The sequence below is a fragment of the Phyllostomus discolor genome, chromosome 8 (genome assembly GCF_004126475.2).
Source record: "Phyllostomus discolor isolate MPI-MPIP mPhyDis1 chromosome 8, mPhyDis1.pri.v3, whole genome shotgun sequence".
Lineage (NCBI taxonomy): Eukaryota > Metazoa > Chordata > Mammalia > Chiroptera > Phyllostomidae > Phyllostomus > Phyllostomus discolor.
The window spans coordinates 110,734,324-110,756,840 of NC_040910.2; the positions used below are offsets into that span (position 1 = coordinate 110,734,324).

Below are 22,517 nucleotides of genomic sequence, written 5' to 3' on the forward strand. Positions count from 1 at the left end.
TCACAACAAGAGTAAGAATCTGCCCAAGATTATTCATGTAAAACCGAATTCTGAAAAGACAGTAATTACGGTTTTGCTGAACCCAGACACACGCTGCCTCCGCTCTCCGGACGCGCCTCAGATGCTGCCGTCTGCACATTCTCCCAGACCACATTACACAGGCGATGACACAAGGACCCAAATCAGACGAGTCAGCGCTGGACCCCACATGCAACAGCCACCCGGCGGGGCTAGCCTGCGGGCGCTCCTCCGGTCCTCGGCTCTCACTGGTGAAGACACACGACTAGCTGGCAGCCGGCTCCCTTACGTGCCTCTGCACAGACCGGCGGTGGGGGAGGTGCAGCGCCCCGCAGAGCGGGGTGCGGGAAATCAACGGTTCACAAGGAAAGGGAGTCCCGCAGACTGGGGAGCACCATGAGAAAGAGGGAGCCCCCCTCAATGCGACTTCTAGTCCACAGCAGCATTCAGCGTTCCCACTCCTATCCCAGTTTTGCCAAAGGACTTCACCGCCAAAGACCAGAAAAACCACCCACCAGAGGGGAAGACACAACTCCTGGCATTTCAAGGAGAAACCCAAAACACTTTGAACATAAACAGTGCTATTTGGGCGGTGATGTTCTATAGCATGGCTGTCCGAACACGCCCTTCTGCGATGATGTAAATGTCCCCTGTCTGCATAGAGCTAATGAGATCTTAAAACACGGCCAATGCACGTGAACAACTGAATTTTTACTTTAATTTAAATTAATATAAATTTAAATAGCCATATATGAGCCAGTGGCCACAGTACTGAACAGTGCAGTAAGTATCAGGCATGTGGAAGACAAATAATTTGTGATCCAACTTTAAATGTCATTAACATGGTTTGCATGAGAAATCACATCTTCTGCAGAAACACCAACTTACTAGCTTTTATAAATCATTTTGTCATTAAGAAGGGACTATCAAAGAATCAAAAGAACAAATATATGCCTAACAATGCGGTATCCTAGATGAGATCTTAGGAAAAAATGGACACTAGGAAAAACAAAGGAAATCTGAATAAAGTATGAACTTTAGTAATAATGATGTATCAACACCAGTTCATTAATTGTAACAAATGTACTATGCTAATATAAGATGTTAATAATAGGGGAAACTGAATGTGAGATACACGGGAACTTCTATTCTCTGTGTAATTTTTGCTGTAAATCTAAAAATGTCCCATAACCAAGTTACTTTTTAAAAATCCACGTTAAAACTGCGCACAGTAAAGGTGCTGTGACAGTCTGACCTCGGGAGAGGGTCCCGTCGGGCGGACCCGGCTGAGCGAGCACGGGCGGCACCACCGGCCTGCCCTCCCCTCGCTGCAAACAGAAGCGGCGGTCGGGGCTCCCGTCCCTTGTGTCTGACAGTGTCAACTGAGCAACTGCCGGCAGGTCTATGCAGAGGAAATCTTGAGCTTCTTTATTTACTTCAGCAATTTTATTTCAAAGATTTCAGGAAAAGGTAGTTCATTTACCACTTTCTTGACCATTTATTGTTTAAACTTTAGAAATCAACATCTAGAGCACAGGTGGCAAACACGAGGCCCCTGGGCCAAACCCAGCCTCCACCTTGTACCCGGCAGCCACCATGTTTCCACCCGGCGGCGGCACCGAGCTCTCCCTTGACTGTTACGGAGCAGCTACACGCACACAGCCCCAACTACAGCCGGCCCTTTGGAGGCACCCGCGAGGCCGACGTGGCCCCGGTGAGAGTGAGCCTGGCACCCCCGGTCTAGATGGTATGTTCCGGGTACACACCACTCTGCATACACACATACTTGCTAAATACAATCCACAGCTTGGCGACAGAGAAAGGAAAAGGCTGAACGACTCCCTTCCACTTCTGAAGTTACTCAAGTATTGATGTTAAGCTCATGCTAGTTTCAATTCATGGCAAGTTCTAGTTAGAAAAAGTCCCACCTGAACACTCTCTTCAGTATCTGCATCTACGAGTGTGTAGCAGCAACCTGTTTCCATGAAATATTTCTCTGAAGGGGGCGGTGGTGTCAGAACACGGAGCTCGAGTTCATTTATCAAAAGTCCCTTTTACGAAATGTAACAAAAGTGTCCCAATAGCCTTGAAGCTCCTGTGTGAGCCACGCTATTATCAGTGTGGCTGCCGTCTCCTTTTAGGACTGCCCAACGCACTGACAGGCGACCACCCTGCCCAGTCCGCGTGTTCTGGAACAACACCGACAACTCTTCCGAGTCGATGGTACACTCGCTAATGTGGGACACAGAAGCCCCAGCGGGCCAGGCACATCTGGGCGGACAAAGCAGTCTTCAGGGAGCATTTCTAAAGGACCTCGGACACTCTTTAACACTCAGGTCTGACTACGTGTCTTTCCGTCAGAACACCCGCACCTCTAGCATGGCTCTCAAAATCGTGCACTACTCAATTTTACATCTGCCTCGAACCCTCTGCATTAAGCATAGTACCTTTCACCTAGGAAATAATATTGATTTGTTGCTATGATTCACCAAGATATTGGATGAGTAGTCTTAAGAATTCACCAGAATTCTACCATCGTGATGTACTCAAGATAAAAATAATCAACCCGACCTAACAGACATCTATAGAATACTCCACCCAACAACAGCCGAACATTCGTCTCAAGCACACAGTGGAACGCCCTCCAGGACAGACCATATGCCAGACAATAAAACAAGCCTCGATAAATGTAAAAGAACTGAAATCATCCAAAGTATACTCTACCAGCACAGTGGAACGAAAATAGAAATCAACAACAGAAGGAATTATGGGAAATTCACAAATATGTGGATATTAAACACGTTCCTAATAACCAATGGGTCAAAGAAAAAAATTAACAAGGGAAATGAGAAAATACTTTGAGATGAATGAAAACAACTGCATAACCAAATTTATGGGACACAGAAAAATCCAAGTTTAGAAGGATTTTTTTTTTTAGATTTTATTTATTTACTTAGACAGAGGGAAAAGGAGGGACAAAGAGAGAGAAACAATCAATGTGTGGGTGCCTCTTGAACGCCTCCTACTGGAGACCTGGCCTGCAACCCAGGCATACGGCCTGACTAAGAATCAAACCAGCAACCCTTTGGTTCTCAGGCCAGTGCTCAGTCCACTGTGCCACACAGGCCAGGGCTAGAAGGAAATTCATAGCAGCTGTAAATACCTACATTAAAAGGAAAGAGGTACTACAGTTGGATTTAAACTGAGGTTGCTATTTTTTTAATATGTAAAACCCAAACCCAAAAGCAGATAATAACACAACAATGCTTTTTCATCCGGTTTCTTGAGCATTTGTAGATGAGAAGCACACCCTCTTTGTGAGGCCTTTAAAGGGTATCTAACAGGGAAGAAGTGAAGTGAGGGGAAGGACACGCATGATCTTCCACTCCGATATGCAACACCGATGAACTGACAGCTAAGTTTGAAAATTACTTCCACCGTCTTAAAGGGCAACAGCTGTTCAGGTGGGTGAAGTTATAGGAGGCGCTTCACGACGACAGGGAACAGGCTCTGAACAGAGCACGGATGTCCAAGTTAATGAAGACATCAAGTATCGGTTCTTGCTAGACAGTAGCTGAAATTGAGGAAACCGACGATGTTATCTCAAGGAAAGAGCTGCAGGGCTACTAGCCTCCACCTCTAACACTAGGTGAGGAAACGCATCCGGATAGCTGATGCGGGCACTGTTAGCACAGCTTTCGGGAAGTTCACCAATTTCAGGTTCAAGTCAAGTGTCACTCAGCTTTAACGTGTGACTTGGAGAAAGTTTTAATCATCATGATCCCCTCTGCTAGGCTGGCGCAGAAATCCTTTTGAGCTGCTTCTTTCTAAAGAGGTTTGGTGCACTTAAACAGAAACCCATCCTTCCCTCCAAAGCTGAAGCACCTGCTTACTTTCATTATTGAAATTTTAGATATGGTTTCACTGTGTTTCTCATCGTGCCCAGAAAGTATAGTAAAAGTAACTATGGCTATATTCATTAAATGTTTTTTTTTCTGAAAGGTTACAGAAAAGCTAATGGTGATTTTCTCTGGGAAGAGAGTTTGCCTTTTACCTTTTTTTTTTTTTTTTTTTAACAATGAATGAGTCATACATTTGTTCACTTAATTTCAAAAAAGTTACCTGGGTGACAGGAAGAAGAGAGGCCTAACTTTCTTTTACACATTTCTATTAAATAATTATAATAAATGTTTAGAAAGAGTAAAATGAAGACGCCTATGTTTTAAATGCACAGTAACTAAAACCCACTGATAACTTCAAGACTTTAGTCTGCCTCTTCACCTTCTCAGAGCCAAACATTTAACAGAAACTGATAAATAATAACATTTAAGCTTGACTAGAGCTAAATATGGACAAAAGACAAAGAAGGAGAAATGGATAATTAAACCTCTGAAAAACTGCTATTTGGCTGCATTAGTAATTTTAATCCAGTTTGGAAGTGGACCTAAATCAAAAATAATAAGAAAGCACATATAACATTACTTTCCTATCTCGCACAAGGAAAAGAGCACCTAGCTATAACTAGGTATCTGGGCGGCAGGACCACCTTCAGGGCCGCTCTGTCTGTCCCCAGGGAAGAAGCTGGAGCGTGGCTCAGTTGGCTGTCACACACTGCACGCGCTCCTTAAAGCCTGAGGAACAGCCCTGGGTGACGTGGAGTATGCTGGAGCCTCATGCACCGACAAGAGTCTCCACAGGAAACAAATTTGCTCCATGAAACTATATAGTTTTTTTCTTTGTATGAAAGCAAAATAGGCCCTACAATGTCTAACTTATAAACTGGCATCCGGGAAACTACTGTACTGTTTCTGTGTTGTTACCACTTTTCCGATTACAAAACTAACACAAGATCCACCTGGAAAAAGTCCAGCCATCGCTAAGGTAAGAGAACAGTCTGCCCAACATTGACGTAACCTGGCAGCCAAAGAGAATGGACTAGAAAGCACATGCGTGAACAATGACGACTTCACTGTACTAGTCAGGGGGGGCGGTAAATGCTGTTGAGTGAGCGTGTGTACTGTGTGGCCTTCACATTCAAAATGACTGAGCACGCGAAGCAACAAATCTGCATCAGATTTTGCATTAAGTTTGAACATCCCTCTGTGGAAACTACTCGGATGACTCAGAAGGCTTTGGAGGATGAGGCAACCAGTGCAGAGCACAGGAAAGTGGGGCACAAACACTTCAAAGAGAGTCTAGAATCCGTTGAAAGTGATCCACATTCTGGAAGACCTGCAACAAGCAGGACACCAGAGAATGTGGAACGTGTACAGGCTGCAAACACAATGATTGGCAACTGACACTGCGAGAACTGGAAGCCGATCTGGGGATTCCAAAAACTGCTGCGTCCGAGATTCTGACGCAGGACTTGGCATGAAACATGTCGTGGCAAAACGTGTTCCGTGGCTTCTACTACCAGAGCAGAACGAACATCGTGCTGCAGTGACTTAATTCAAACTGCTACCAACGAACCTGATTTCCTCAAGAAGGTCATAACTGGACATGAATATGGGTCTACAGCTCTGATCCAGAAACAAAGGCCCAGTCGTCCCAATGGAAGTTGCCTGGTTCTCCATGCCCAAAGAAGGTGCAGCAAAGTCACAGCAAGATCAAGACCATGTTCACTGTGTTTTTTGATTGGAAAGGTAACAAAAAAAATTAGTAAAACTAATAGGCAAAATGGTAACATGTTGTATTATTATTTTTTAAATATTTTATTTATTTTTAAAGAGAAGGGAAAGGATGGAGAAAGAGGGGGAGAGAAACATCAATATGTGGTTGCCTCTTGTGCACCCCCAACTAGGGACCTGGCCCACAACCCAGGCATGTGCTCCAACCGGGAATCAAACCAGCGACCCTTTGGTTTGCAGGCCAGCACTCAATCCACTAAGCCACACCAGCCAGGGCTATATGTTGTCTTTTAAGTCCAATATATTTACATCATTATAAAAATGTGGGTATAATGATAAAGACTAGACAAGATGTGAAATAGCATGAATGCTGGAGCAAAAGGTTTATTCAGATTCTGAGTTTCCTATTTTTTTCTATCAATGTACGTTGAAGTAATTTTAAATGTTAAGGTAAAATGGAAACACTGCTAATGAAATGCTGTAAATACTCTTTCTACCTTAGTAATCCATTTCAAACCATACATATTGATGAACATAAAGATCTATGAAATGACACAAAAAAGACATGCAATGAATGGTCAATATTCTAACTGAAAATACTCTTTCCTTGTTCTCTGCGAGGGCTAGCATTATAATTGTCCTAAGTGCATTTCCTCTCACTTTATACTAAAGTGATGCCTTTTATATTTTTCAAAAGCAAAACATTACAAAAAGCTTCTGCCATTTTGCTAAACCTAGATCTTAAAACTCCGCTATTAAAATGGGGAATAAAACATTAGTTGGCCCTGGCTGGTGTGGCTCAGTGGATTGTGAACCAAAGTGTCAGTGGTTCGATTCCCACTCTAGACACAGACCTGGGTTGCGGGCCAGGTCCCTGTTGGGGGCACATGGGAGACAACCACACACGGATGTTTCTCTCCTTCTCTTTCTCTAAGAATAAACAGATAAGATCTTTTTAAAAATTAGTTAAAAATTGAAGCCATTGTTAAGGTGAGGAAAAACTTTCAATGTTTTACTGTGAATATTAGTATCTGTTTTGATAAAAAATATATTAGGCAGAAAATACAAGAACTACTGCTAGAAGTGAGACCGAAGTAGGCTCTAAGCTGTCCCCCAAGGTAAAGAAGAAACACAGTAAAGCATTATTTTTGGCAACCTTGAGATTTGAAAAGCTGTCTTGGGGAAAATATGCCTATTCTTGGTACTGAGACCAGAGAGAATGTTCTCCCACGGGTCCTCACGGAGGACACTTATCCAACAGGCTCAATATCCTTACAATAAATAGAGTGAGTTTTCCCAAGGCTGTTTCTTCTGACGTCCCTTCATTTAGCCAACAGCATAATCCCAAAGTTCCATTCAGCTAAAGGAGTCTAGGAGAGAGAGGCCTCCGGTAAAACCCCGGGCGGGTACCGGTCTCTCTGTTTGCAGGTTTAACTCCGAGAGACCACAGGCTTCAGAGCGGCAGAACTACTTGTCTCCCGCGCCCGAGCCCCCGTCGGCACAGCGCTCTCGGCAGGGCTCCCGGAAAGGTTTGCGCGGTTCGGAGCTGGAGGCTGTATCAGGACAAGCGCCTGGCTGGTGTTATGGGCACGGTCATGTGACTGAGAAGTTACCTGAGCCGAGGGTTGGCCTGACATCCTCTTATCAAAGTTGTGCACTTGAACGACAGTAATAAAAAGCTAATGGCAGCTGGCACTACTGTCTGCTGTCTGCTAGTCGCAGCTTTAATTAAGCACACGAGGATCTATTCGTTTTTTAAATCCTAACTGTGACTCTAGAAGGCAGGGCCTGTTTGCCCCTCTCTCAGACGGGAGAACCGCAGCAAAGCAAGCTGCCCGAGATCACTACGCCGCGGCGGCCAGTGGCAGAGCTGGGATTCAAAGAAGGTGGGTCTGGCCTGAAGCACGTGTTCTTTGCAACACTACAGATGTCTCTCATTCCACATCCACAAGAAGGAGCAACTGAGGAAGTATCTGCCAAAAGGACCAAGATTTTCCTAAAAAGGTCACTTTGAGTCACTCAGGGACTCAATCCACAACCCAGGCACGTGCCTTAACCGGGAATCAAACTGGTGACCCCTGTCTTCGCAGGACAATGCCCAGCCAACTAAGCCGCACCAGCCAGGGCTTGAGTAATTTTTTAAAACATCTGTAAGTTTTATGACCCTGAGCACAGCACAGTGAACTTTAGCCTAAAGATTTAAAACCAGGTTAAACCGCAGCCGTTGAAAAAACAAACCAACCAACCCCTGACCGGAGCACTTGAACTTCCTGGAATATCCACCAGGGTAAAATAGGTGCAAAATGTTCACCACTTATTATTTGAATATAACTATTGTTTTAATAAAACTGATAAATTAACGCAATATAAAAGAGTACCAAAAAATATTTAAAAACCTGAAATCCAGCGTCCTGGAGGTAACTTATCTTTTAGGGGACCACTGAGAAAAAAGTCTATACAATTAATAAGCACACAGAACTAGACAGCAATTTTCTCGAAAGGGGCTCTCTCTCTAGTTTAACCTCACCTGGGCGTGACAAGGCCCTGGGCGGGAACAGTTAAGAACATGGAATCTGGACTCACAAGTGGCCTGGATCTGAATCCCAACGTGTGAACCTGGGCAATTTACTTAACCTAAGCCGCAGGTCCCTGATCAGTAAAATGAGGATCACAACACCTGTCATTACAGGATTACTGCAAGGACTAAAAGGGAATGCAGGTAAAATACCTGGCTTAGTGCAAGGACATACTAAGTACTCAATACATTAGTTACATAGTTACTTTTTAAAAGAGGGTCCATTTAACACTTCTCTATGCAAGTGTAGGTTTTATTCTGTGTTGATATAGATTTACTGAATACACCAACATTGACACTTTACAGTATTACATTTTAAAATACCACTTGTTACCTGTTTATAGGGCCCTCTACTGATTGGCTATTTAGGGTTTTTCCCCCCCAGTTATTCCATTGATTAGAAGATGTCCTTTTTACACATTTTAACAACTCTGAACTATATCTTATGATTGTATTTTCTAATTCAATAGAAAAATTTTCTTTTCTAGGTGGCACACACATCTGTTGAAATAAACATCCTTGTGTCTACCTTTTTTTTCTCCCCGAAAACTTGAGAATATTTTTTGGAGATCTTAAAAGTGGAATTGCTGGGTCACTTTACGTTGTGGTACTCATTACCAAGCCACTGTTCAGAAACATTTTATTGGAACAAATCTCCACTGGCAGGAGGCAACAATACCCATTTCTCCACACCCTAGCCAAGCAAGGGTGGGGTCGATCTTTATCACTTTTGCTAAGCTGACAGGCATAATGACCTCGCCCCCCCCCCCCCCCACCCATTTCTTTCCTCACTGAAGTCCACTTACTCTAGATAGGGTGTCCGGTAAGTCACTCAGTAAAGAGCCGTTGCCCGTACCTGGCAGGTGAGCAAAAAGCAGGACTGTGGGCCCTTACAGTTCCAGTTCCTTATCTTGACAGTTCAGAGGGGCACTTCTACAGCCACAAGATGGGACTAATAATGCCAGCCTCTCAGTGCCCAGTCAGAAATACGGCAGGCAGTAGATGCGCCGCCAACGGCAGCTGTTCAGTGAGGGCTGCAACTATCGCGGCTCACAGAGGCGACCCTTGAAAGCCCCTAAAGGAGCATTTCATTTCCTTACTAACTTCTTTCTCCAAACAGGAAGGACTTGTCTTCAAGCCAGCCTCCCAAAGCCAGCCTCCCAAAAGGAGTCGTATAGGAACTTCAACTTCAGTTACCCTCAGTACCTACTTGGAAACCCTCCGGATGACAGGGGGTAAATGAATGCAACGGAAGGCAAACCAACCGCCTGCTGTAAGGGCACTCAAACAGCCCTCGTTCTCGGAAGAGTAAATGCAATATTCCGGGTTTAGTCACCACGATTGATAAGAATTCTTATCAACAGGCAAAGAAATGCATACTGCTATTAGCACTTTAAAACGATGAAGAAACAGAAACCACCCCAACCTCTTAATCTTTTTAGGCTTGGTAATTTAAACACCTGAAACGGATTCATGCCCCAACAGCATGCAGCTGTAGCCAGTCAAACCCTAGCTCTCAGAAGCACCCTCGATGGGCGTCTTTTTCTCACTCACACAGGAGACTTACTCAAACGCCCCCCCGCGGACGGGCAGAAGCCCCACCCCACCGTGCTTCCGTTCGGTCCTCCTCAAACCGCCCGGTCCTTCGTCCCTAGCCCCCGACACCCACACAGGCCCGCCGCGATCCCGCTGCCTGATCACTGCAACCCTGCGGGCCGGGACCCCAGGCTCACCTCCCCACAACACATTTACACACGGAACCGCTCTCACCGGCCAGAAACCTTCAGAGGCTTCTCAAGGACGGGATCCAGCTCTTACTGAGTTTTTCTTACACGGCTCCGACGCTCAACTCCTCATTTTCCGCTGCGCCGCTCCCAGTCTGTGTATAACACACCCTCACGCTAGCATTCCCCTCGCAGACACGAGCCCCGACCTCTTCCCTCACGAGGTCTGAGTTCAAGGGACGCTTCTCCCTCACAGCTTGCTCTGACTTCAGCTCTTACCAGTCTCTTCCCTTCCCAGTCACCATGGCAGTTACGGGGTGTAACACAACGCCAGCACCCCATTCAATACTGGCTCGCTACTAAGTACTGAGTTTGTGACCTTGCACAGGTCATTTAACCTCTATGGGCCACCGTTTCCTCATCTGTAAAATAATGTCTAAATTAATAAATTTTAAAAGGTCTTTTCCTGCCCTGGCTGGTATAGCTCGGTGGATTGAGCGCCGGCCTGTGAACCAAAATGCCACCAGTTTGATCCCCAGTCAGGGCACGTGCCTGGGTTGCGGGCCAGGTCCCCAGCAGGGGACGTGTGAGAGGCAACTACATGTTGATGTTTCTCTCCCTCTCTTCCTCCCTCCCTTTCTCTCTCTCTAAAAATAAATTCAAAAATTTTTTTAAGAAAGGTCTTTTCCTGTTCTAAAAACCCTAATTTACATACACCGTGTACTACTTCAGATACTAATCTCACTTCTCTTCTCTGATTTTAGAATACCTGAAGGGAGAAAGTGCATCTTCTTCTCCCCCAGCTCTCAAAGCAACTTATCCCAGGGCAAGCTGGCTCAAGGAGACGCTTGGCGAATGTGACAGCGAAACGAGGTCAGCAGCACCGAGACAGAAGACTTCAAAACTCCGAGTGCGAACCCAAGGCCTCCGTCTAAAGCAGACGGTGCAGCGGGCACAGGCAGCCGGCGCCAGGCCGAGTGGAAGACACCTCCACGGCCCACAGCTGGCTCTCCTCCAGAGTCAAAGGCCTGCCCTCGGAGAACGAGCAGCCGGCTCTAGGACGGAATGAGCACGTGCCGGAGCGCTCCACACAACCCTTAATCCCCACATGGCACTGCCTGGAGTCCGTGCAGCTAAGCCCCTCAGTGACAGATGCAACCTGTAGGTGAGCTTGGACGTTTCTGTGCTCCAGCACTGGGGCCCTGTCGGTGGAGAACTCCTGGGACCATCTCAAGCCTGCCCCGCAATGGTGGGGAAACAGGTTCGGCGCGGCCTGAAACCTGCAACATAAGAGCGACCGCTCCCATTTCTATGCCCCAGTGCCCTCCCGAATAAAAACACAGGCTTTTATAGGAGGGAAAGTAACAAAGGCAGATACATTGAAGCATTCAATTCTATTTTAGGCTTCCAGTAAAATGTCTTCGTTTTTCTTTCTCTCTCCGGGCAGCACTCACACTGACCAGCAGTTAGCCCACCGGTGCCCCGTGGCAGAGAGAGGAGGTGACCCTCCAGAACTCCAGTCCGAGGGGCAGACAGCAAAGCCCCTTCCATTTCATTACAGTCAACACCAACATGTATTCACACCAACATGTCCGCGCCCCCTTTATCAAGAAAGGGCAACTATATCCCCATTTTAATCAAGTTTGAACTGGTCAATGCTATTCCAGCCAGTCCCAAACATGTTCTGGCTCACAGCTAAGGCCCTAAAGAGTTACCAAATCAGCCCTGGCTGGTGTGGCTCAGCGGACTGAGCGCCGGCCTGCGAAGTGAAAAGTCACTGGTTCAACTCCCAGTCAGGGCACACGCCTGGGTTGCAGGCCAGGTCCCCATGTGGGAGTGTGAGAGGCAACCTATCAGTGTCTCCCTCACATATAGCTGTTTCTCTCCCTCGCTTTCTCCCTCCCTTCCCCTAAAAATAAATAAACTTTAAAAAATTAAAAAGCTTATCAAGTCAAAGCCACTCAAATGAAGCCAGTTCCTCTTTAGTCGTTCCTTGAATAATCAAATGAAGAAAAGCACTGCCTTTTTCTTTTTAACAGCACTTAACACAAGGCGATGTCCCTCACGGCCCTCCCCTTTACTCAGCTGCTTCACAGAATTATGAGACAAAGGGCAACTACTGTATCATCACTTTTTTTTTTTCCTGGAGCAAAGCCACAAGATTACTAACAAGCAGCTAATGGCCACCATTCAAAGGCAATAATGGCACTGTGACTTCATGTGCCAGTTATCTACCAAATTGGAGAGAACCAAACATACATATTTTTCTCTCTTCAAAGAACATCTGAAATTAAATGGGATTCTCTTTCTCTCCCATCATGAAAACTTCTGGGGGAATAATGCTAAACAGTATCAACTTCTCTAATTATAGGGTGGGGAAGAGTTTTCACACTTGTTCAAGAGGTTACCAATTTAGGTTGGAGAACTTATAAAATGTTCATGGTGTAGGAACAACTTTCAGTTGATAGTAAACAGAGAAAGTTCTTGTCTAAAAATTGTTTAAAAATAGTCCTCAAATTCCTCGTTTTTGTTCTACCTTGTTACTTTAGTGCTAAATATGCAACAGGATAAACTTAGAGAAAAACAGGAACCACCAGGCTTTGTTCAAGTTTTCAGGGTAAGTTTAATAGAGAAATCAGTTTGTACTTAAACAAACAAACAAAACCCCCCACCAGAAAACAAAAAAAGCTGGACCCAAAGGGTTTTTGGACAGGCTACAAATGTGGGTATTCAAGCAGCCGATCCTATGATATCATAGTGGGTTATCTGCTGAAAACAGTGATCACCTATGAAAACATCAAACTACCCCCTCTGGGCACTAATGATACAGAGTCATTTAGCAGGCTACGTTACATTTGCTCTCTAGTAAAACAGAACCAGAAGACTTGTCACTCTATAGCCTACAGCTGGTTCTGTGTGCTTTCTGGCACTTTAGTGCTGACTGTGAGAATACCCTCGAAAAGCTTAGCATCACATTAACAGCTTTGAATAGAACGCAGCTTCCTTCTCCTTAAAGGGTTCTTCAATATCACCTTCTGTGAAGTAAAATCCACACACCTAGCATCGAACTACTGCGCAGTAACTTCAGAGAACTCTATGCCTCTGGAAATGGCAGGAAAACAGTAACTCCCCATAGGTCTTCATAACTTAAAAAGAAAAGTGTGTTGTTGTTGTTTTTTTTGAAGAGAGAGTGAAGGTGGGGTAGTGAGACAGAGACAGACAGACAGAAACTGAATTCTGTTATTCCACTTATTTGTGCATTCACTGGTTGACCCCTACATGTGCCCAGACTGATGATCGGATCTGCAGCCTTGTCATATCCAGATGATGCTCCAACCAACTGAGCTACCCAACCAGGGCAAACCTAGTCCTTTTAAAAAAGACCAGCCCTGACTGATGTGGCTCAGCTGGGCGTCATCTTGCAAAGCAAAAGGTCTCCCTCGGATTCCCTGTGAGGGCACAAGCTCGGGACTGTGGGCTCGGCCCAGCTGGGGCACACGCAAGAGGCAACCCACTGACGTTTCTTACACTGGTTTTTTCTCTCCCTCTCTCCCTCCCTCCCTTCCCCTCTCTAAAAATAAATAAGTAAAACCTTGTAAAAAGTGAAAATAATAAAAAGGACCCTATTTCTAAATTTCCACTTTCTTCCTCTGTAAAATTCTAATAATTTCATTCAGGGATAGTCAACAAACAGTGGCAAATTCCAGCAATTTGACTAAGGCTCGGAGAAATGTTAAAACTTGGAACACGGTGAAAATGCAAACACTAAAGTTCAAGTTTTCCTCATTTAGAGTTGACACTACTCAAGAACACCCACCCTTGTAAAAAATAAATTACATATCCTAAAGGGCAAACTGCTCCAGTCAATGGGGTAAACAACATAATTAACACGTGCTAGGCGGAAAGTGAATATTCATGTAAATAGTGGGGCTCCAAATGGGCTGCAAACTGGAAAGCAGCTTATTTTTTTCTGAACTGTCAGCAGGGTTCTTCTGTGCAATTAGGGTTTAATATGGGGTAATTGCTCCTCAGGTTTCTTCTAAGAAAATAAAAATCTGACTTGTACGACAGCAAACGGAACCATATTATTTAGAACTCCATTAGTTTTTTCAAAAAGAATAAAAATACAGTGACTTCTTTAATGAGTTTTAGCATGTATTTCTAACTACCTCTCTAAACCAGGAGAAATTAATTTCCAACCGACTGGGATCATGGTCCAGAATGCAAAAACAACTTTTGACTATTAAAATAAGACTAATTGAGTGCCTTTACATAAACACTTCAAGTTTAGGTCTTTCAAAAGATCCTCTAATTTTTTAATAAAACTCTCCAAGGTAAAGCAGCCTACTCTCACACACGCATCCTTACTACAGTCACATTGCTTTGCCTTTACCTGAAACAGTCCCCACATCAACAAGCAAAAAGAAACACTCGCGGCATTCACACAAAGGCAATTAAAGACCATACATCACACACCATCCTCTTAAGTCATCGTTAATATTCCACCCAGCGTCCACCTCCGCTGTCCAGATTGCACACGACGGCGACCGTGGAAAGTGGGCGACGAGGAAAGGAGCGTGGCTTCTTTGTGTGTTATCCGGGCAAAGGGTAGGTGAGTGCGAGGAGAGGCCGCCCGGCATTTGCTTGGCACCAACGCTTACCTTGAGGATGTCCCCCCTTTTGAAGCTCAGCTCGTCGTCTGCAGTGGCTTTGAAGTCATATTTGGCGATGGCTTCCATTCTGAGCACTGCTCGGAGCTCAGCAGCCCGAAGCAGGGGGAAGGGAGTCTTCCCTGCTGAAGCAACCCCGCGCCCTGGGCTCAGCCTTGCCTCTCTTCTGGGACCGGCTCCGGCACTCCGGGTCACACAATGCCACCTTGAATCAGGAGAGGGATGGTTGAGAGAAGTGGCCAGGATCGAAGGCAGCCCCGCCCTGCCAATCGGCCAGTAGTCCCAGCCCCCACGCCCCCTGGCTCGGCTGGCTCAGCCCTCCTCCCTCCCTTCCAGGCAAGAGCCCCGATCTCCTTCCTCTTTTCTGCCTCAGGCTCAGGCAACTGACAGGCCCGCCGGCCAATGGTGGCAGCTGCTCACGCTATTCCAGAGCACACTTCCTCTTCCTTCCCGCTGGGTGTGCGAGGTCTGCAGGAACCGGCTGGAGTCCGTTGGGTCTCCGCCTTTCCTCCCTCACCCCTCACTCTCTCTTCTCCGGGCACCAAATGCTGTCCGCTGAAAGGCCGCCTCCCCCTGGGGACGGCCCCCGCTTTTCTCAGTTAAATGGGCCCATCTCTCTCCTTTTCCCCTGCCAAGCTTTCTGCTTTCCCAAAAATGCTGGGTCCCCGACCCACAGCCAAAAGCAAGCAATGCCTGCTTTGGTCCTGAGCTGCTTCTAATTCCCAGAAACCAAGAGCCTCGGTGTGCTCCCAGGAAAGCAGGAGAACGTGAACACAGGATCTTCTTTTTCATTCAATTGACCCCTGGAGCACAGGGCACCAAGAAGAAGGTCTATCTAGCTCAGCCTTTTGGTGGCAGATCTTCTGCTGTCCTTGCACAGGGCCTCCTCTCCCCTGCAGATCCCCCAGACTCTGGGGTCCCCAGCGGGCCTTGAAATAGATGTCCAAGGTTTAGTATTCCAAAAGCAGCCTCCACATTTTTTTTTAAGTAGCCTAAGGAACAAAGCCAAAACCCTAGGACACTTAAAGAGGAATCCCCTTTTCAGAATGGGAGCTGCCAGACCCTGTGTCTGGGGAAATAGAGTGCAGGGAGAGACGGTGGCCGAGAGTCCAACGTAAGTGTCCCCCAGTTAGCTGGGGCCAGCTGCTGCGCTCAGAGGCAGGGGGGGCACTAACTACAGTGAGCCCGATTGCACCCTGCAGGTGAAGAGTCTGTAATAACCTCCGGCACAGAGTGCCAGGTGGTGGGGAACGATGGGAACGACAGACGACCACTGCTGGGGTAGAGTCCCCGGCCCTGGGTATGGGGCCTAGCCCAGACCTTTGCGGAACGAAAGGAAAATAAAGCTCCGTTCTTGTTTCACCCGTCACTGTTTTCACAGAGGCTAAATAAAAGCAGCAAACAACACAAACACTGGCAGAATGGGGACAGATTATTTTTAGTGACACTGTTCTTGGATAATTACCATCTAGCTGAGAACTCATTTGAAGGGCACAAGTGATTATTATCCTTTTGTTCTAAAGTTAACAAGTGGGGCAGCATTAATCAAGCGTAACTGCAAATGGACTAAGCGATAAACCAGCCGAGAGTATTAAGATTAGAGGAAAATGCCCTGGCTGGGGTGGCTCAGTGGGTTGAGCGTGGGTCTGCGAGACCAAGGGTCACCGGTTTGATTCCCAGTTAGGGCACATGCCTGGGTTGCAGGCCAGGTTAGGCCCCCAGTGGGGAGCGTGTACGAGGCAACCACACATTGACGTTTCTATTCCTTGCTTTCCCCTTCCCTTCCCCTCTCTAAAAATAAATAAGTATTTTAAAGTTTAGAGGAAAATGAGTATATCAAGGAGAAAAGAAATCACCTGGTAATAAAAAGTCCTTCAATCAAATTGTAAGAGCCAACATTCTGCTGCAGGTAAACTAATAAACCAAACCAATGTTTACTCTGCCAGGCCAGACCTAGGATATCCTATGTGGCACTGGCCCAAAGAGAGAAGAGTAAAGACAGTGTTCTAGCAAATATAAAAAAAAAATACAAAGATTAGTCTCAGAGTATTTATATTTTTGTGTGTCCTCAAAACCCCTTTACTTCTACCCTCTGTAGTTTATTTCTTCAAACTAATCCACGTATATAACTTTAAAAGTCAGAGCATTGAAACGTTTATGAAAAGAGTAGTTCCCTATCCCAACACCCACATGGAGTCACCTTCAATCTTGTTTTTAGTTTTCTCTTTTTATTCACTTACAATATTCTAAATCATATGCTACTGCTGCCGGTCCTTTATTTCAGTCATCCCCATCCTCCACCTGAAAGATGAGGCCCTAACTCCCGCCCCTGCCAATTTCCCCCTGCCCCATCCCAGTAATACCATGTGTTCTGGTTTAGAAGCATTACAACATCAAATATTGTTCACTGGTGATTTAAATAATGCATTACAACCAACCTCCCTTCCTTTCCAGTACAATCCTTCAGTTTTCCCCAGCATTAATAACTGCTTTTCCTGTTCTGCTTACTTTCCAGTGTGTGCAGCACCTGTTTTTGATGGCTTACAAATGCACCTGAGTCTCTGGTACAGGCACCTCAGTATTTTCCACAGACCTGACCATGTATTTTAACGGGTATCCAGGTCTGACTGCTGGGACTCTATCAACGATGGGCAGCTGGAGAATTCAGCATGTCTAAACAAACAACCAAACAAAGACTTTCGCTTTGAAAAAGGAAATCTGACAGAACCCCAGAACACTGTCAAGGTACTACGTAGTAACAGGGCTGTGTCTGTTATTCAGGATTTCAGGCAACTGCAGTATAACTGAACAGCCACAGCACAAAAACCAAGACACTCTTCAACAGTTTTTCTTCTTGAAAATCATGTTTCAAGTGACTGTTGCTTTTTGAAATACAGTGTGATAGAAATAAAAACCAAGAACAAGCAATACTTTTGTGCCTGTGCCAAAGAGCATCTCATGGAGAAAACTGGACGACGTCAGCTTATTAGGCCATCCACGGAAGAGAGCGTGCAGGCCAAAGGAATTCAAAGGGGTGTGTGTCATTATGGGCAGGAAAAGAATCTATCACATACGCAACACTAATCACTCAGAGGAATCTGAAAGGGATGTATGATGATTTCAGTAGAGTAGATGTTGCTGTTCGTTTCCCAAGACAATGGGTTGGGAGCACACTCAACGCTGAAGCCTAATAAGAGTCTGTCTCCGCTGTTCCCAGGACACACCTCCGCAGCCCGTCCCAAGCAGTGGATTTTAGAAAGGAAAGTGCAGCTTGAATTGTTTATTTCAAGCAGTGTGTATTACTATATCCTAAAATGCAATCTCCTCAAAGTTATTAGTAGGGTTTTATTTTCTTCCTTCCATTTAACTGCCTTCCCGAAATTCACAGAAGTAAAAGACATGACACTTACTGGGCCAGCACAGTTTAGTGTTAAGTCTGCACGGCCTCAGAAGGCAGGCTGATGATCCAGGTTCCAGTCATTCCCCTGGTGCTGACCAGCTACAATCTGGGGCAAGCCTTTGAAACAAGCCCAGATTTTCTCATTTGTCAAATGGGGGTGATATCACCTATTTATAAGATTCACTGAGCATTAAATCAGGTAATATAGATAATATACACGAAGTGCTTTGGACAGAGCCTGATGTTAACTCAGTGAAAATAAGGTAAAATGTGACTCTATTTAAACCATACAAGATGTTCAACTTCGCTATAAAAAACGTGCAAATTAACACAGGATTTCTTTCATCCACTAATTGGCAAGTTTTAAATATATTTACAGTATCCAGTGTCTGCAATACCCTGGGTTAAACAGCTCCCAGACTCTTTGTCCAGTGTTTATTCATGTAGCACTCTGGGCAGCTAATGTACACCTGACAACGTGCTTGGTACTGGACGACAATACTGGGTTGGCCGAAAGTCTTTGTTTTTTACATACAATGGCTCTAGTGTGCCTCACTGTCCTTAACTTCATCCCAAACAACTCTGTTAGGTTGTACTGTGACAACTGTCATTATTGGCATGCATTTAAAAAGAAAACTTATCAAAATTGGTGATTTTTGTGTAGCCATTTTAATACTGAAGATGAAAGAAAAGATGCAACATTTTTGGTGTATTATGCTTCACTATTTCAAGAAATGTAAAAATGCAACTGAAGCACACACAAAAAGACTGGCACAGTATATGGAGAAGGTGCTGTGGCTGATCAAGTGTGTCGAAAGTGGTTTGTGAAGTTTCTTGGTGCTACTGACATTTTGGCCAAAAAATTCTTTGCTGTGTGGCTGTCCTAGGCATTGGAAGATGGTTAGCAGCACCCCAGCCTCTACTCACTAGAAGCCAATAGTGGAAGATAGCCGACATACTCAAAATATCCAAATCGATAGTTATTGGTGAAAATGAAAAATGTATTTTATTTTACAGAAAAGACTACATGAATTTTTTGTCTAACCCAGTAATAAAATCATCAGAGCCCACACATTAACAGGGAATTAATCAGTTCACTCTTTTTTTAGAGTAATTTTGTGGTATCTATTGACAATGTATCTACTTCCCAGATTTATCTCACTGAAAATGTGACACAAATACCAGGCACAAAATGCATATATACCTGATCAGTATTCATGAGCACATCTATGGAGTAGCTATGTAAGTACCAAGGTATACCACTAATTTTAAAAAAGTGAAGAAAAATGACAGTCTATGCTATTTCTACAGAGCAAAATAACATATATCAGTGTGACTAAAGAAAAAATTTGAAAAGTTCACAGTGGTTATCTCTGGGAGTGAGATCACAGAATATTTTACTTTCTACTTTGTATACCTCAATTATATTTTCAATTTTTACTGTAAGCATTTATTACTATTATAGTTAGAAAAAACAAAAACCAAAATCTTACCAATGCTCTAGAGTCAGATCCGGATTCGACTGCCACCTCACCACTTACTAACTGTGTGGGTAACACTGGAGAAATATGTCGTATTCCGTAATCCCGCCCTGGCTGGTGTGACTCAGTGGGCTGAGCACTGGCCTGCCAACCAAAGGGTCAGAGGTTGGATTCCCGGTCTAGGGCACACGCCTGGGTTGCACGTCAGACCCCCCCAGTAGGGGGCGCACAAGAGGCAACCACACACTGATGCTTCTCTTTCTTTCTCCTGTACTTCCCCTCTCTCTGAAAATAAATAAATAAAATCTTAATCCCTAGTGACCTCATCTGGAAAATGGAACTAACAACAGCATCTACCTCATAAGGCTGCTTTGATTATTAAAAGAGACAGCACTCGCAAAGGCCCCAGCAGAGGCTCGGGCATAAAGCGTGAGGCAGCGCCACCAGGGCCTTCTGCAAGATCAGTCCGCGAGCTTTCCCAGTGAGTCTAGAACTTCCATCTACCTGCAGACTCTCCGGGAGGCACATTCACAGTCCTGTTAAGTATAAACTTTAAAAACTAAATCGCTCCACATCACAGTCCTAACAAAGCTCAAATATTTACACACAAAAACTAATCACCTCTGCAGTCACTTATTCTATTAGGCTTTTAAATATTTACTCTGAAAACATAGAAAAGTGTAACTGTAAGTTGAGTAATTTAAAGACACACTCCAGTCTCGGTCTTTTATGGCTGTGTCTGTAACCAGAGTGCTGGTCCTTGGACCAGGAGCTCCAAAATCACCCCATTCAGAGACTGATTCACTGTGGGTGCCTGCCGGGCCTTATGCCCAGAACCTATTTTAAATAAGATCACAGGTAATTCTTGCGCCTGCTACACTCTAAGAATCACTGCTGTACTGTAAGGGTGCCTTAACCAGATTTTAAACTTGACGTACCAGATAACGCACTAGAACATCTTTGCATAAGACAACAGTCGTGCATATTCACTTGTCATAACTGGAAAAAGCCCACTCTGACAAAGAAAACCAGAGGCTCTGAATGGTCACTCAGCGGTAACCTCAGAAGGTTACAAATTAAGCAAGTAACTATTAAATTTCTGTCAGGAGAGCGCTGTGGGTCTCTATTCTGTACTAATGCATTTCCCCCGAAATCTATGACTCTTCAGCTCCAGGTAACAATCACAACTGTGCTGCACGACAAGCAACAACAAGCAACATGGTAACAGTAACTACTGAGACAACTCTCGCAAGCACCACCGAACGGTACTACTTAAAACCTAGTAGTCCCTCATGTCTGAATACCCTTGCCGAGGAAGTGAACGGCCTCAAGCACTCAAATGCCTGCTTTTAGTATCAAAGACAGCTGATTAGAAGAACTAAATTCTTTGTTTATTTTGGAATTCAGAACATTCTGAACAAGGGAAGGGGCAGCAGAACAAACAAAGTTTTTCTCTTTCTGTCAAAAAAGCCCCAACAACAATAACAAAGAAGGCTGACTCTAAAAGATGCCTGATTGTTAAAAGCCTGGTGAAGAACCTGTGCAACTAATGTGACATTGTATGTCAACTACCATTTTAAAATAAATTTAAAAATTTTAAAGCCTGGTACAAAAAATAGTACTGCCACAATGGGCAAGCTTTAATTGGTCAAAGATCTACATAAACTCTATTCCCCTGAAAGTTTCATCTTATGTTAATTCAATTTTAACACAAGCCTATGGTTGGTTTTCTTTCCTTTTCTTTACCGTAACCACCCCACTAAAAGCCAGAAAGAAGCCACCCCAGCCCCAGATTGGCCCAATCTTCCTCACTAATATAAAAGAGACACAGGAGGAAGAGCGTAAGCAGGCACAAAAGCATGATCTTAAAATGAAGAAAACAGGTGAAACACAAGTGAGACAAGCGGCTACGCCCGGGACCTAGTGGCAGTGCTGATCACTTACGGTGAATTCAACCCTCTGAGCCTCCCAGTTCCCGGGGGGTGGGGGTGGGGACTGAAGTCCCGCACAGCCCCCCAGCAACCCTTCTGGCTGCCCGAAGGAACACGGTGGACGCTGAAAAAGTAAAGGCTAAGGCAGCAAAGAGGGTACCTTCCCAGGAGACACCACGGAATCTTTAAAGGAGGGAGAAAACGCACTGCACAAGGAGCAGAAACCTCGAACAATTATGCCAGAGAGGGGACAAGAAGGAAGAAGGGGAAGTAGATTAGAAGAAAAAAAAAAGTGGGGGAGGGGGGCAAATGACTTGCATTACACAAGCCGGCGTGTAGTGTCCGCAGCAGCGGAACGGGGAGAAGTAGACAGAAAGGGAAGGCAACCGCCGGAGAAGTACAGAGTGACAAGGGGACCAGAAAGCCAAAGGGGACGAAGGCTCATGTCTCCCGTGTGTCTTCTCAGCGCCCTCCCGAGAGCCCACAGTGCCCGCGGACCACGAGCGCGCCCCGGCTGCTCTGCAGGCTGCCCCGTATTCACGCTGTAAATTGCACAGCATCCGAGGCCGGCCTGGAACACCCCCCCCACCCGAGCCGCAACTCGCGCGGCTCCCAGTCGCGTTACGGACAGCGTTACTGACGACCAACACCAGCGCTTCTCCTTCCTCTCGCACTGCAATCTGTCCTCAGAACATTCCAGCCCCTGCTGCTGATGTTTCTTGACAAATATTTTTCAGAGAAGTTCAAAACTGGGGGGGGGGGGGGGCGGGGAGGAGACAGAAGGAAAGGCATCTCGACTGGCTCCGGCAGCAACTGTCGTAACTCACGGTATTTATTTATAGGGTCAGTGGGCCCCCTCCCGAAATTCGGCCCCCAGACACCGGGAGATGATGACGTGGTGGCCGTGCAGGTCGGTGGAGCATCGATCACCCCATTTGCAGCCCACGGCGAATCCCCTGCCTCCCGGCCAAGTCAGACTGACTCACAGAATGAGCGCCCCGCGCTCGCGGGCTCCTCCCGGGCTCCTTCTGCGCAAACCCTCATGAAGAAGGCGTGAAATTGAGTTAGGAGCCCCCCGGCCTCTTGAC

General features: G+C 45.5%; 1 protein-coding gene across 1 annotated transcript in view; it reads right to left on the reverse strand.

Annotated features, from left to right (window-relative positions):
* GRB2 (growth factor receptor bound protein 2) overlaps window positions 1–22,517 on the reverse strand; it is a 61,706-nt gene that overhangs the window by 38,700 nt on the left and 489 nt on the right. The window contains exon 2 of the mRNA XM_028521012.2: window positions 14,609–14,822. Within this exon, the coding sequence (XP_028376813.1) occupies window positions 14,609–14,686 (78 nt within the window). The 5' untranslated portion in view covers window positions 14,687–14,822. The remainder of the gene's footprint in view (window positions 1–14,608; window positions 14,823–22,517) is intronic.